The sequence below is a fragment of the Schistocerca cancellata genome, chromosome 5 (genome assembly GCF_023864275.1).
Source record: "Schistocerca cancellata isolate TAMUIC-IGC-003103 chromosome 5, iqSchCanc2.1, whole genome shotgun sequence".
NCBI lineage: Eukaryota > Metazoa > Arthropoda > Insecta > Orthoptera > Acrididae > Schistocerca > Schistocerca cancellata.
In genome coordinates, this window is record NC_064630.1 from 552227711 (window position 1) to 552244822 (window position 17112).

Below are 17112 nucleotides of genomic sequence, written 5' to 3' on the forward strand. Positions count from 1 at the left end.
CGTTCGATAAACCCATTAAAATATGGTTCACTGATATAAATAATATCTGTTTGTGACCTGATAGTGTGAAGCATAATTACAGGTATTTATTACTGCGCTAACGTCTGAAATCACTTAGTCCACGATGGGTCTGCAGGCAGCTGTGAGGCTTATTTTCTCGGTAAGTGAGGATGATTAGTTTCCAATTCAAAAACCTTTGTCTCCACTGAACCTATACAAAGGCTTCCCCCTCTGTGAGGGTTTTGCTTACAATGTAAAAAGGCGTGAAAACTGTGAAATCCTGCTACACTGATATAATTGTGCCAAAATATACGAACATTTGTTTTCTCGTTGTGGTGTTTCGTATGAAGTAGCGATTCAGGCACGGTTCCCAGTTAAATCACAAGAGTGCAAGTCATCCCCATTTGCCGTCTAGCGCTCAGGAAGAAGACTCACAAAACTGTATACCAAACAAAATACTTCGACTAAAACAGTTATGACCTTCTTTCCGATATTGAACAAATACACCGTGGTACCACTCGCAAGTTGCTATTTATACACGAAATTATAATTCCATCCCACCAGTTCGTCAATATGCAAACCAAATAACATAAACAGAGAGCAGCTGGATGTACTTGAAGTAACTAACGTGTTATAGTTACGTCATGCAATGTTCTACCGTCGGTACACTGCTAAGTTCGGACTACAGAAACTAAGTTACGCATGTCGTTCCACGTCAAGACTAATGAGCAACAATAGTGGCGTATTGTCAGAAGCGAGTAAACGTACTGGGTTTTCTGCTGCGCTGCGGATCTACAACGTTGGTTCCGCTATTTTTTCTCGAAGTTCGAGGCTTTACTGTGAAAATCTTACAAAAAATTTATGTTTCAAATTACTGACCACCGTTGTCCACGACTTACTTTTATCTTTCGGTCAGCATATGAATCCTGCAGTGGGAGAATTGGCCGCCTTTTGAGGGGAATCATGAACCTACCCACTTTTACACTTGTTCACACAACCGGAAATGCTGGGCTGCTAGGTAGGATTTCTTATTTCAGAGTTTCCAAGAATGTTTTGTCGGTTTTTCCAACGTGAAGTCGAGCATTCTCATGTTGCAAAATCAACTTTTCATGTCTATCGCTACATTCTGGCCATTTGTCTTTCAGTGTTCGGCTTAAACGCACCGAATGCTTTCGGTAACGATCTCCTGTGATCTCCGTCTGTTTCAGCAGCGTCGAAAATCTTCTCACGTCCTCGCCATGCCGGTCTTCGACGTCGAAGTCATCGTTCCTGAAGCGATGAAAACATTCTCAGATCCACTAATATGTACCACACCAAAGGTCCTACCCAGCATTTTAAAGAGCCTGAACCGCATATCTGTTCACGTAGAAGCAGAAAATTAGAACTTCCAGCAAATGATGACAATCCAACTCGTAAGTTGACATAGTCAATCGAGAATAACATCAAGCTGCAATAACAAATCGACTAATGTTGTTTCGATGGCGTTATGTTCACAATGCCTAAGCTTACTGTATGACACCTGCACGACCAAGTAAATAAACTGTGCGATTTTCATCGCCCGAGCTTAGATTCAAAGGAAGCAAGAAATGAAAGAATAAGCCTCACGAAACCAACAAAAACTACTTTCAAATAAAAACAAAACAATAACCAGAACATTGACAATCTGTTCAATAGAGCGCATCCTTAACTGGGAAATAAAAGTACCTTGTGGGCAACGTCCAATAACGTGTTGCTCAACACGGTGTGTGGCAACACGCTGGGTTCCTCCTTGGACTGCTGCCCTGAATATGGTCGAGACGTCACTGCTCAAGCCTGTCTCAGGCTTCCCAATGGTCCTACAGAAGTCATTCCGTGTATGAGGAGAAGCCCTGACCCTACAAGTTTCGACTGATCCCCATCATTCCCCGTCGGGGTCATAACAGCAGATTTTGCTGGTCATTTCTTTCTGTCTGTTCTTGCCTCCTGGAAGGAGGCAATCACTTTGCGGAAGCGGTGTGCTTGCGTGTGATTGCCAGATGTACCCGTCACCCAAATGTTGACTGTAGGGCTCGGTCCCTGTAGCACACAGTCTCAAATACTCTCGCTAGCGATAAGAAGACAATCTTTCTGGTTATTGAATCCATGGGATCATTACAGAGAAGTGCAGTGATATCTCGCCAGCTCCGTAGTTTTCTACGACGACTATCAGGTGCAAAGTGGCAGTTCACATAGAGTGAACACAATAACGAGGTCCATACATGTGCCGGCGGAACCGCTCGACCACTACGGTCGCAGGTTCGAATCCTGCCTCGGGCATGCATGTGTGTGATGTCCTTAGGTTAGTTAGGTTTAAGTAGTTCTAAGTTCCAGGGGGCTGATGATCTGAGATGTTAAGTCCCGTAGTGCTCAGAGCTATTTGATTTTTGTGCCGGCGGCGTAATAGGGGGAGGGGACAACGACAATGATGGGAGTTGCGCTGCGACAGGCTTCCATGCGGTAGGCTAGGTGCAGTTCAGCAAATAGTGATAAACATTGTATACCCTCCTTCCTCCACCAATTGCCGAGTGCCTTAAAGGGGGAAACCACATTAGGAAGCTGTTTGACAGTGAGTTTTTGGGATACTTTTTGTCCAAAAATTAATTACAATTTAATCCAATTTTTACATTATTTCATTCATATTTCGAACATTTTTGTGAATTTTTTTGAATAATTTAAACCAAAAATAATAAAGTTACGCTGTGATGTTCTCTGAAGGTTGTGAGTATAGTTCTCCAATTGCGTGCAGTGTAGCCATTCCGATTTTCATCTGAAATCAAAAAGGTTTGATTTTACATTAATAACTAATTTTATAAGAATATGAACCTCAATGCCGGTGAAAATAATGAAAGATAAAAATTTCGCAGACGTTGGATCAATTTACTTCGATTTTCACGATTTTTTCTCTAATTATGTAAGGAAAAATACCCTTAAAATCATGATATAATCTCACAAGTTGCTTCATATAATTCGTAATTTTATAAAGAATAATACTATCAATTTTTGTAATGATCGGTTCTATACTTTTTGAGTTAGGCTGCATGTAAATGTGAAATGTGAAAATTCTCGGAAACTAGAAATTCAAGGAAGTTTGCAAAAATTTAAAATGCTTACCGTTTAATCTGCAATTCCAGCACCATACAGCAACCCTTCTTCTTCCTCATAGGCTTCGTTTTGCCCTTGCAGCAGTGCTTTCCGAGCTTCCCGACCTTCCTTCGATGCCAATGCACTACGTCGATTCTGCCGGCTCACGCGCTGGTTATCCATTTGTTCGGCATAATTGAAACTTTGCGTGCCTACTACAATTCCTGCCTCGTTCATGACCATCAGAAGGGATGAATTTCCTTCACTGAATAAGCCCGCTGCTAAATACGCTGCCAATTCAACAACTTTTAGTCTGGAGTGCAAGTGTTTAGGAGATCGCCAAATAGTGGAATTAAAACTTTCATTCGCATTTTGTGTGTGGCCACCTAAACACCTCTCCAGTAATTCATCCCTTGATAAATCTTCATATATTGGAAGCATTCCCTTCTTTACGTCGGTGTGCAATGGAGTAGGGTGCGGTTCACGTTCCATTCCAAGGGCTGTTCGTTTCTGCCACTCGCACCAGCTGTCTTCTCCCTCTGGGTAATACTCATGTCGAGGATTTTCAACCGTGGAAATCATATGATAGTATGTCGCCATAATTGATTTTTTCATATCTTGTACACTATCTACACTCCTGGAAATTGAAATAAGAACACCGTGAATTCATTGTCCCAGGAAGGGGAAACTTTATTGACACATTCCTGGGGTCAGATACATCACATGATCACACTGACAGAACCACAGGCACATAGACACAGGCAACAGAGCATGCACAATGTCGGCACTAGTACAGTCTATATCCACCTTTCGCAGCAATGCAGGCTGCTATTCTCCCATGGAGACGATCGTAGAGATGCTGGATGTAGTCCTGTGGAACGGCTTGCCATGCCATTTCCACCTGGCGCCTCAGTTGGACCAGCGTTCGTGCTGGACGTGCAGACCGCGTGAGACGACGCTTCATCCAGTCCCAAACATGCTCAATGGGGGACAGATCCGGAGATCTTGCTGGCCAGGGTAGTTGACTTACACCTTCTAGAGCACGTTGGGTGGCACGGGATACATGCGGACGTGCATTGTCCTGTTGGAACAGCAAGTTCCCTTGCCGGTCTAGGAATGGTAGAACGATGGGTTCGATGACGGTTTGGATGTACCGTGCACTATTCAGTGTCCCCTCGACGATCACCAGTGGTGTACGGCCAGTGTAGGAGATCGCTCCCCACACCATGATGCCGGGTGTTGGCCCTGTATGCCTCGGTCGTATGCAGTCCTGATTGTGGCGCTCACCTGCACGGCGCCAAACACGCATACGACCATCATTGGCACCAAGGCAGAAGCGACTCTCATCGCTGAAGACGACACGTCTCCATTCGTCCCTCCATTCACGCCTGTCGCGACACCACTGGAGGCGGGCTGCACGATGTTGGGGCGTGAGCGGAAGACGGCCTAACGGTGTGCGGGACCGTAGCCCAGCTTCATGGAGACGGTTGCGAATGGTCCTCGCCGATACCCCAGGAGCAACAGTGTCCCTAATTTGCTGGGAAGTGGCGGTGCGGTCCCCTACGGCACTGCGTAGGATCCTACGGTCTTGGCGTGCATCCGTGCGTCGCTGCGGTCCGGTCGCAGGTCGACGGGCACGTGCACCTTCTGCCGACCACTGGCGACAACATCGATGTACTGTGGAGACCTCACGCCCCACGTGTTGAGCAATTCGGCGGTACGTCCACCCGGCCTCCCGCATGCCCACTATACGCCCTCGCTCAAAGTCCGTCAACTGCACATACGGTTCACGTCCACGCTGTCGCGGCATGCTACCAGTGTTAAAGACTGCGATGGAGCTCCGTATGCCACGGCAAACTGGCTGACACTGACGGCGGCGGTGCACAAATGCTGCGCAGCTAGCGCCATTCGACGGCCAACACCGCGGTTCCTGGTGTATCCGCTGTGCCGTGCGTGTGATCATTGCTTGTACAGCCCTCTCGCAGTGTCCGGAGCAAGTATGGTGGGTCTGACACACCGGTGTCAATGTGTTCTTTTTTCCATTTCCAGGAGTGTATATGCTCATAACATCCAAACGAATGAGAATCTCGCTTTGAAATTTTGACAGAGTATTCTTGAATAGTCAAGCTAACGATATCCCCCCGCCCCCCCCCCCATTAAAGAAAATCGGATTTTTTGAACCTCCAATGTGGTTTCCCCCTTAACGTGAAGAGGCGAGCATGAACCGGATTGAATAAACTTCATGGATTAACTACGAGGGCTTGACCCCACGACCAACCTCAGATACAGATCGCAGTCTCACTATCCGACAAAATGTTCCAACATCAGTAATAGTATTGTGGCTTCTTCTGGGTAGCACTTTATCCTAGACTAATCGTGTTAATCATATTGTTACGAAAACAGAAAAAGCTCAGAATATCTTGCGTACTGTATGTAGTATGTGGTGGAGAGCCCAAGAGGACATCTACCTCATCTTAGTACACTACTGAGTCATACGTTCTCCAGCAGACTACGGAGTTTCCTTTTTGGAAATGCCCCACAATGTGTACTACAAAACTAAATGTACCTCAATTTCGGGCTATAAGGCAGTGCCTAGGAGCAATGGTCAACAACTAATTTCAGTAGAGGGCACAGGAAGGTCTCTTGACATTAGAACCTTTTTAAAAAAAGGTTCCGCTTCAAAGATCCGTAGTAATCAAACATCCTGTTTTAGTTAAAAATTAACGATTGTCAGAAGAGAAGGCAAACGAACACCACTGTCAGTAAAAGTACATACTGAAGGGAACACTCAAACAAATTAAAATATACTGGAACATTGGAACTCAAATAGATCTGTATGGTACGAAACAGGTTCCACCAACGGCTGAGCGACTGCAATAAATCATCTAACGTGGCGAATTGGACTCTCAATCAGTTATACCAGCATTTCAACACTTCAGTATATTTTAATTTGCTTGAATTTTCCCTTCAGTATGTATAATTATTTTAGCTCTGTACCCTTACTTAAAAGACTGCATGTTAATAACACGTTTCCAGTGTCTCAAATTTACGTTCCATCTGACCCAAAAGAAATAAACATTAGCAGTGTTCAGTAAAGAAGATGAACTATGAGTGCATTCTGGCAGTTTGAAGCTTTTTATCTACCAGACAGAATGCGTCAATACGTTACAGCTAACAGCGATATTATGAATTACCTGGAGAACAATTTGCCAATTTTTTTCACACTCACACAAACACACACACACACAGATATATATATATATATATATATATATATATATATATATATATATATATATATATATAATGTCTTCAGTGCAAAAAGTGGTTTGATGCAGCTTTCCATGCAACTGTATCCTGTACAAGCTTCTTCATCTCCGAGTAACTACTCCAGTCTACATCTTTCTGAATCTGCTTAGTGTATTCATCTCTTGGCCTCCCTCTACGATTTTTACCCTCCACGCTTCCCTCCAATACTAAATTGGTGATCCCTTGATGCCCCATAACGTGTCCTACCAAACGATCTCTTCTTTTACTAAGTTGTGCCACAAATTCCTCTTCTCCGTAGTTCTTTTCAGCACCCCCTCGCTACTTTTGTAAGATACCCATTTATTCTTCAGCACTCTTCTGTAGCACCACATTTCGAAAGTATGTGTTTTCTTTTTGTCTAAACCATTTTAGTCCATTTTTCATTTCCATACATGGCTACACTCCATACAAATACTTTCAGAAAAGACTTCCAGATACATCCATTCTCGTGTTAACAAGTTTCTCGTCTTCAGAAACGCTCTCCTTGCCATAGTCAGTCTACATTTTATATCTTCTCTACTTCGACCATCATCAGTTATTTTGCTCCTCAAATAGCAAAACGCATCTGCTACGTTAAATGTTTCATTTTCTGATCTAACCCCTCAGCATCACCTGATTTAATTCGATTGCATTCCATCCTCCTCGTTTTGCTTTAGTTGATGTTTATCTTATATACTCCTTTCAGGACACTGTTCCAGACAGAATTACAATGTCGGCGGCAAACCTCAAAGTTTTTATTTCTTCTCCACAGATTATAGCTCCTACTCCAAATTTTTCTTTTGTTGCCTTTACTTCTTGCTCAATATACAGATTGAATAATATCGGAGATATCCCTTCTCAACCACTGCTCCCCTTTCATGGCCCTCGACTCTTATAACTGCGAGGTCAGGGATTTTCTCTGCCTCGTGATGACTGGGTGTTGTGTGATGTCCTTAGGTTAGTTAGGTTTAAGTAGTTCTAAGTTCTAGGGGACTGATGACCATAGATATTAAGTCCCATAATGCTCAGAACCATTCTTATAACTGCCATCTGATTTCTGTGCAAATTTTAAAAAGCTTTTCGCTCCCTGAATTTACCTATACCACCTTCAGAATTTGAATGAGAGTATTCCAGTCAACATTGTCAAAGGCTTTTTCTAAGTCTACAAAAGCTAGATACGTAGTTTTGCTTTTCCTTAAGCTATCTTCTAAGATAAGGCGTAGGGTCGGTATTGCCTCGCCTGTTCCAACATTTCTACGGAATCCAAACATTTTCCCCAAGGTCGGTATCTACCAGTGTTTCCATTCGTCTGTAAACAATTCGTGTTAGTATTTGGTAGCCGTGACTTATTAAAGTAATAGTTCGGTAATTTTGACACCTGTCGACACTAGCTTTCTTTGGGATTTGAATTATTACATTCTTCCTGAAGTCTGAGGGTATTTCGCCTGTCTCATACATCTCGCTCACCAGATGGTAGAGTTTTGTCATACTGGCTCTCCCAAGGCTCTCAGCAGCTGTAATGGAATGTTGTCTACGCCCAGGTCCTTTTCTTGGCTTAGGTCTTTCAGTGCTCTGTCAAATTCCTCACGCAGTATCAAATCTCCCATTTCATCTTCATATACGTTCTCTTCCATTTCCATAATATTGCCCTCAAGTACATCGGCCTTGTACAGACCCTCTATATACTCGTTCGATCTTTGTGCTTCCTCTTCTTTGCTTAGGAATGGTTTTCCATTTGAGCTCTTGATATTCATACAGGCGGTTCTCTTCTCTCCAAAGGTTTCTTTAATTTTCCTGCAGGCAACATCTATCTTACAACTTGTGATATATGCCTCTACATCCTAAAATTTGTTCTCTAGCCATTCTTGCTTAGCCATTTGGCACTTCCTGTCGACCTCATTTTTTAGACGTTTCTATTCCTTTTTGCCTCCTTAATTTACTGCAGTTTTATTTTATTTTTCCTTTCATCAATAAAATTCAATATCTCTTCTGCTACCCATGGATTTCTACTAGCCTTCGTCTTTTTACCTACTTGATCCTCTGCTGCCTTCACTATGTCATCTCTCAAAGCTACCCATTCTTCTGCTACTGCATTTCTTTCCCGTTTACTTGTCAATCGTTCCCTATAGCTCTCTCTGAAACTCTCTGCAACCTTTGGTTCTTTCAGTTTATCCAGGTCCCATCCATCTCCTTAAATTCCTACCTTTTTACAGTTTATTCAGTTTTAATCTACAGTTCATAACCAAAAAATTGTGGTCAGAGCCCACATCTGTTTCTGGAAACGTTTTACAATTTAAAACCTGGTTGCTAAATCTCTGTCTTACCAATATACGAGGGTTGGAACTTAAATAGTGGCAACTATTTATTTACAACCGATACAAAATTGTTACATGTTTACACCTGTTACTGTCCTTCAAAGTAATCACCAGTGTTGTGTAGAACCCGTTGCCAGCGATGTGGAAAGCGTAGTATACCGTTAGCAGAGCCTGTTCTGTTGATGGTGCGAATGGAGCGGTCTAAAGTTATGGTGATTCTCGTGTACGACTGTGATGGTGTTATCCTAACGCATTACGTTCCTCCACGTCATACTGTCGATGCACAGTATTACTGTTCGTTTTTGGAGCACACCTGCGACCAATGTTGCGAAAGAAGCGGCGACACTTTCTGCGCAATTCACCAATCATGTTGTACGACAATGCGCGGGCGCATACAGCGCAAGCTGTGGCTGCTCTGTTCGGTCGATGGGACTGGGGAGTACTGCACCATCCACCATAATCACCGGACTTAAGTCCTTGTGACTTTGATTTGATTCCGAAGATGAAGAAACCACTTCGTGGCATTCGCTTCAGAACTGTTCCAGAGATTTGACCGCTCCATTCGCATCATTAACAAAACAGGCTCTGCTAACGGTATACTACGCCTTCCACATCACTGGCAACGGCTTCTACGCAACGCTCGTGACTACTTTGAAGGACAGTAGGAGGTGCAAACAAGTAACTCTTTTGTATTGATTGTGAATAAATAGTTGCCACTATTTAAGTTCCAACCCTTGAATAATCTATCTGAAAGTTTCCAGTGTCTCCACGCCTCTTCCACGTATACAACCTTCTTTCATGATTCTTAAACCATGTGTTAGTTATGATTAAGTTATGGTAAGCACAAAATTCTACCAGGCGGCTTCCTCTTTCATTCCTTAACCCTATACAATATTTAAAAAAAAATCTTCAAATGTGTGTGAAATCTTAGGGGACTTAACTGCTAAGGTCATCAGCCCCTAAGCTTACACACTATTTAACTTAAATTATCCTAAGGACAAACACACACACCCATGCCGAGGGAGGACTCGAACATCCGCCGGGATCAGCCGCACAGTCCACGACTGCATTGCCTGAGGCCGCTCGGCTAACCAAAAAAAATGTTCAAATGTGTGAGAAATCTTATGGGACTTAACTGCTAAGGTCATCAGTCCCTAAGCTTACACACTACTTAACCTAAATTATCCTAAGGACAAACACACAAACGCATGCCCGAGGGAGGACTCGAACCTCCGCCGGGATCGCTCGGTTAACCACGCACGGGCATTCCATATACACCTACTACTTTTACCCTCTCTCTTTCTTTTCCTACTATCGAATTCCAGTTCCCCATGACTATTAAATTTTCGGCTCTCTTAACTACCTGAATAATTTATTTTATCTCATCATACATTTCCTGAATCGCATCCTCTTCCGCGGAGCTAATTTATATGTAACTTGCACTACTGTGGTGGGGTTGGGCTTCGTGTCAATCTTTGTTACAATAATGCGTTCACTATGCTGTTCGTAGTAGCTTACCAGCGCTCCTATTTTTTATTCATATTAAACCTACTCCTGCGTTACCCTTATTTGATTTTGTATTTGTAACCATGTATTCACCTAACCAGAAGTCCCCCTCCACTATATCTAAATTTAACTTATCCATTTCCCCGTTTCTTTTTTAAATTTTCTAACCTATCTTACCGATTAAGCGATCTGACATCCAACCTGCGTTCCGTAGAACGCCAGTTTTGCTTCTCCTGACAACGACGTCCTTCTGAGTAGTCCTCGCTCGGAGATCCGTTATATATATATATATATATATATATATATATATATATATATATATATATATATATGATGACGTATCTACAGCAAATTAGGAAGGAGGCTAAGCATATTGTTGCCCTAGGTTGCAGTTAGCTAAAAAATTTTATTACCACGTTTAAGCAGTATTTACTTCGAAAAAATAACAGAAATTACACAATAAGCTAATTTTAAAAGTGAACAAGGGAAAAAATACACTTCTGACTGCCTCTAAAAGTGCTTTGGAGCAATTATAACATCGAAAGTAAAAAGCTGATAGCAGTTACCTTTGCCATGTAGTACGATTTTTAACGAAGACCAACAAAGAAAATAAATCCATTCACCTAATGTGGGTAAGGGACACTCAAGTATACGGCACAATGAAGTTGTGGATAGTCTTGCTAAAGAAAGTATCAAAGAAGGGGATCCGCTATTTATGCAGTTTCCATATTACGACTTTTATAAACAGAAAAAAAAGGCTTACTATCAACGGGGAACTCAGTGGCAAATATCGCAGCAGGAGAAGGACTTTTCGTTTGGTTTAGTTCAGCGTACTATACCATGTACGAGTAATATCAATTACTAAGGTCAGGTTGGGACACACATGTTTCCCAGCACATCTATACACAATTGGAGAGACAGACTCTCCCTCGCGTATCGAACATCCAGAAGACGACAGAGATACTGATCATATCATATTGGGGTGTGCCAGATACATTCCACATCAAAATTAACTGTTGGAAAATCTCGTAGAAAAGAAGGTTCTCGCGCCAACAAATATTAGAAAATTAAGATGTGAACAATCTAAAAATCAACAGTTTAGTAGAACATTACCTACAAGAAGCAGATATAAGTATAAATATCTGATCTATTAAAACCTGAATTAGTAATTTTATATATGTAGAAAGTAGCAATGTTTTTAAAATTTAACTGTAGTCACTATCGTACCTAACTGTAATGGCCGTATTGTCACCACCCAGTGCAAAGCAATGCTGTGCTCAAAGCATTGTTACACAAGTGGACAATGAAAGTCCGAACCAAGAGCTTTGTTGATGTTGTTTCGGAAGTGTGGTTACAAGGAGTGGTCAAATTCGGAGTGCCCTACTGTAAAACTGGCGGAAATAGAAGAATAATGTCATTAGGACGAGGCAATTGTTTTTATTCCTTTTTGTGGCTTATAATCCGGAAAGTCAGAATGAATTCTCCGGAAACACCAAGTGAAGATGGTATTCTCCCAACTAGCTACAACATGGGCAGAGCTTGGTGATGTCAAGCATGGCCTCGGATTACGGACATCCGGAGTCTAACAGATATCCCGCCAACGTGGCAAGATGTATATAGGTCAGATAGTGGATACTGTCGAAGGTCGTTGGTGAGAACGCCAATGGCACACAAGATCACAGCCGAGTAATCAGTTGGCAGACGTGGAACATTGTCTGTCCTGATTATATCGCATAGATTACAACCGTAACAACGTTCTGACACAGAAAGTGTAGCTTCTTGGAGTTTAAGGGAACTGCTGATCAGTCGCGACAGTGCAAAATTACCCTCTTATTAGTCGCCGTTGAATTTCCAGTTGTTAAATAGCAATACCTTCTATTTAATGTGTGTACTGCACAGCAGTCTTATGGTTCTTTCTTCTTGATCATTGGCTATCTCGTACTGACTGCTATGGTTGACTAGATGGTATATCTTATTATTTACGGTCCAATAAATGAAAGCATATAAATGATTCAGTTGTTATTATTCCAATCAACTTAATTATTGTACAACAGGTAACGCGCCATGATCCTGTGAACCACCATCACAATCGGCACAGATGCAAAAAAATGTTCAAATGTGTGAGAAATCCTATGGGACTTTACTGCTAAGGTCATCATTCTCTAAGCTTACACACTACTTAACGTAAATTATCCTAAGGACAAACACACACACCCATGCCCGACGGAGGTCTCGAGCCTCCGCCGGGACTAGCCGCACTGTCCATGACTGCAGCGCCTTAGACCGCTCGGCAAAGATTTGCAATTTGCCCAATGTAGTCGTAGGTTTAGATTGTATTCTAATTTGATTTCATTTACTTTTAAATTAAATTATTTGTATGAAATAGCATCAGTTGCTAGGAATTTACCTTGTCAAGGAATATAGGGACTTAATTCTGTAACAAGATCAATGAAATAGCATCAGTTGCTAGGAATTTACCTTGTCAAGCAATATAGGGACTTAATTCTGTAACAAGATCAATGAATACGTAATTTGGTATACAGGTTCCCAAAGACAAGTCTCACAGTCTCAATCACTCATATGCTCAACAATCAATCTCAGTTACTTTGCGTCAAGCAAACCTCGTAATTTCAGTTACTATAATTAATCCCAGCTGAGATTTACTTGATCTTCTATAACGGAGTTCAGTGTGCCCTACTGCTAGGTACTGACGGAATGTATGCGACGGAATAAATCTGATAGAACAACACACACGATTGAATGACATGCAGAACACTCTGTATCTAGCTATGATAAAATAAACAAACGCAAAATGATAAGGCTTAGCAAATGAAATCAGCAAAGCACCGATTGTCAGATCGAAAAATAACGTAGCTCATAATCAATCAGAGAGAGCCACGCTGGCTCTTATTAGCACAAATAAGTGAAACTTTGGCTTAGTGGCCTTGTTAAGTAGAGCATTCAAAATATTGCCTAGGTATTCACTCTCTCCCTCGGGATTCCGTAAACCGTAGTTAAATTGAAATTTAGAATCGACACATGCATAACAGCAAACTACCACACATGGTAAACAAATGAGATTATAATACTTCAAAGGCAAAAAAAAGAAGAGAAAAAAGGACTGACAGGAATTTTATCTTAGTGGTCATTATTCAAGCATGATTTGGCAATACGATCTGTCATTACGACAACACTAATCAAATTGAATCCACGGTGAACTTTGCCGTGGTGAGCTAGTACAGTAAAGGGGTATAAGCAAAACTGAAAACTACCTCACGTAGAAACCAAGTTAAGTTCGAAATTTGGTGGTATTTAAACAATCTGAATTCCACCACAACTCCTTGTACAATAGAGATTACAGAAGCAACTCATAACAATTCAAGTGTTCAATGATCTTTAGATCACTGAACACTGTACTACTTGCCTCTGCACAACCCACAAATTTACACGGCCACACGTGGCAGATCACGTGGTACTGCCGCTCATCACAATTGAACTACAAAAATTAATCATCTTTTATGCACAAAATTACTCTCAGTGGAGAGCTACCTTTCTTAGCAGTGATCAAAACATTGAATGATACCACTCAACTGTAATTACTGGAACACACGTAGCCACCAAACCAGTGCAAAGAAAGACCTCTGAAAGGTGGAAAATGATACTTGAAATTTGTCTCATCTCAATGTAAATCACGAGCGACAGTTGTTGCAGTTAAGACTTTTTCACAAATACATTGAAATCTCAGGTGTAGTGATGTTATACACGGGGGTACGAACTGTTAGTCGTTCCGTAGTCACAAGGAAAAGTTCGCGAAAAGTAGACATAAGCCCCACTAAACAATCTGGACCAGCCTTCTAAAGGATTTACCAATAAATCGCTATTGCTAAATGTGTGGTAAACCTTGATAGTGAACACTTTGTGGCCCTTGATTGACTTTGGCGCTAAGTGCACCCAGCACGAACACACAAAGAAAATATCAGAAAAATTTACACAAATTAATAAACCCATCCTGAAAATGAAGCACTTTCCTTTCTCTGTGAAATAAGAACATTTAGTTAATGATCGATGACCAGAAAAGGCACTATCCTGGTCGGTACCACATGTTAACGGTCAAAACTTCGTAAGATCATCTATTGAGACAAAATTGCTACAGGTACCATATAATCAACGTTTCCCTGTCTATACTGACTTTAAGTATAACATTTCGTCCCTGATCTACAATGATATAACAAATTTATTTACCAAATTATCTCACCATACTCCATCATCAACGTGGGCACACTGCGTAAGACGGACTTCCCAGTGACAAAAGTTCTCCCCGTTTGAACCACTGGACGCCTTCTAAAGCTGTCGACGCCATGTGAAACGTCTGCTATTCTCTTTGTACAGCCGTATCAACTGACTATTCTTTGCAAAACCACCACCCACTGTTCATTTTTGGTTAGATCTACAGTTTTAACAGCCCTAAAACAATCACACTTTCATTCACTTATTTGCATGGGAAGAGAAGTGTGACTAGTAAAATGAAACAGTAAATTTTCATTCCCAGATCCAGATGGACATGGCGTGATAAAATCATGGCACCTAGCCACTCCTTGTGCCATTTCAAGCAGTAGTTTTCATTATCATTATTCTTTATGGAATTTGCCTGAAGGGCTTAAATGCAGCGTATTGACAGCACCGTTTCAGTAGCAGCTACATACTTAGTAAGGCCTGGGAACCTGCAGTGGGGGAGATATACCCGACAATGAACAGACTTCAGGGGCGGGCAGAAGAATAGCAGTAGTTCCGCCAGAAAGTATATCTGAGAGGGAATCTAGGATTGAGTAATGTGTCAGCGGGAGCAGTGTATGTCGTGGACGGCGGCTATAACAACAAATCGGAAAGAGGGACAAGAAATAAACGCGCTGCGTCGGCCCGTACCTAATGATAGCAACTTGAGTACTTGTCAAAGTACTGTGTCCGTTGGACACTGACATGTTGCGACTCACCTGTAATCAATTTTGTCATAAAGTATACCAGAAGCAGTTGACAAATTGAATCATATTATCACGTAATACCAGTATGATCAACAATTCGACAAGTCAATGGACACTTGCTAGAGTAAAACATAAGAAAATCAGCGCGTAAATGACTGAGGCGGACGCTTCTAACGAACGACGCGCACAGCTCTGCAGGCAACAGTGGACTCAAGCGCAAATCTTTCGGACGTAAGAGGAGTACTCGTCCAGTGCAGAGAACTAGAGGGCTCATGGGCACAGTTTTTTTGTTCAAGTTGGACAGAATATTGGAGTGACACTTCGACGCGTGTTGGTAGACTGAAAGGGACGACAAGAGCCACTCTACTATTCACAATTGGTGACACAGCCTACTATGCTGAAATGCACGACGAATGCAGGTAAGTGTAGCTGGGGTATTCTGTGTGAATATCTATATCATTCGTGGTGCGTCAAGAGGAAACCGCATGATTTGAGGGCTGATAGTTTCAATTTTTGCCACCAAAGCGAATCTAGCACTGTGAATGCTAATAAGACGTATTGAAATTTTTCCATATGCAATAGATGAGGAACAGGACGTGGGTAGGAACGTCAAACAAGTGAGAAAGGCATAATTCTAATTTTATTATTAACCGCCACTTACACAATTTGTCCAGTATGTGAGCACTGGAGACGTCGGTGTGATGCTGTACAGCGCCAGATTTGAAGCTGGTGGCCAAAATTGGAAATAATTTGTTTTCCAGTGTAATTTGTTTACGCGTTAACGCATTAGAATATCTACCAAATGTCGCTGCCATACGATAATCACAGCTCACGCTGGACCTCCGTGAGTAACTGCACTTCAATTATAGTCATACCGGTATATTCTTATTTACTTTCTGTGCTATTCAATCATTGTCATTGTTTACAACGTACAACAGTAGTGCAGAGGAAGTTGAAAGGAACAATTTGATGTGTGACTCTATTGGTCTATCGAGTCGTGAAATTTCTGTATCTCATATTGGGGCCTAGAAAATCTACTTACGTTACAGCGCAAGCGCTCCGCTCGAGATTTCAGCATTCCCGCACTCTCTTCGCGCAAAATATTTGCCCTAGAGAAAAAGTGAATAGGGCCTTTCTTTACAGAACATTTAATGTAATTAACAATAACAGCACTCAACAGTCAATAACTGTTCAAATTGTCGCAAGAATTATAACAAACAAAAAGTCAATAATGATGAGGTGTTTCCAAAAGCCGCATAGCTATATGAAGATGCTTTATTCGCAACCACCAGTTTCACATTAGTATAGACGCATCTTCAAGTTTATAATGGTTATATTTCCATGATGTAGGTGGACATTTACGGAGTCCCATCTTTTAGTAAGTTAAACAAATTAAAGAGTCAAACCACAACGGTGAGTTGTAATAATAAAATTTAGTACACCAAAAAGATCAGTGTCTAAATGTACAAATCATGACAGCTCAGTGAGCCAGGCCAGAAAACACCCAGTAGGATGTATTACAAGATCGGTAGACACCAGCTGTACAGATACAATGATGTAAAATTTAAAATTTCGTATAATGTGCGTATTTCCACCGTATTGCCAACACCCCGTGGATGTTAACATCACATCGGCGTGTTATCAATACGGGGAAATCACGCACATCAAACCGTATTTTAAGTTTCACTTCACTGGTTTTATACAGCTGGTGTCTACAGGATTCTATATCCCACTGGCTATTATTCGGGCTTGTTCATTCAACTCTCATGTTTTGTATATTTTGACAAGCAGCTTTTGTGTGTGCTTAATTTTATTATGACAACTCACCATTGTGGTTTCACTCTTGGAAAGTTGGGACTCTGTAACTGACCACCTACATCATGGAAATATAACCATTACAAACCTGAAGCTGAGTCTATACTGAC

At 41.6% G+C, this 17112-nt stretch overlaps 1 protein-coding gene across 1 annotated transcript in view; it reads left to right on the forward strand.

Annotated features, from left to right (window-relative positions):
• The first annotated feature begins 124 nt into the window (after nucleotides 1–124).
• The window catches only part of LOC126188675 (uncharacterized), a 49067-nt gene continuing 32079 nt past the window's right edge, over nucleotides 125–17112 (forward strand). Inside the window, exon 1 of the mRNA XM_049930281.1 lies at nucleotides 125–160. Within this exon, the coding sequence (XP_049786238.1) occupies nucleotides 125–160 (36 nt within the window). The remainder of the gene's footprint in view (nucleotides 161–17112) is intronic.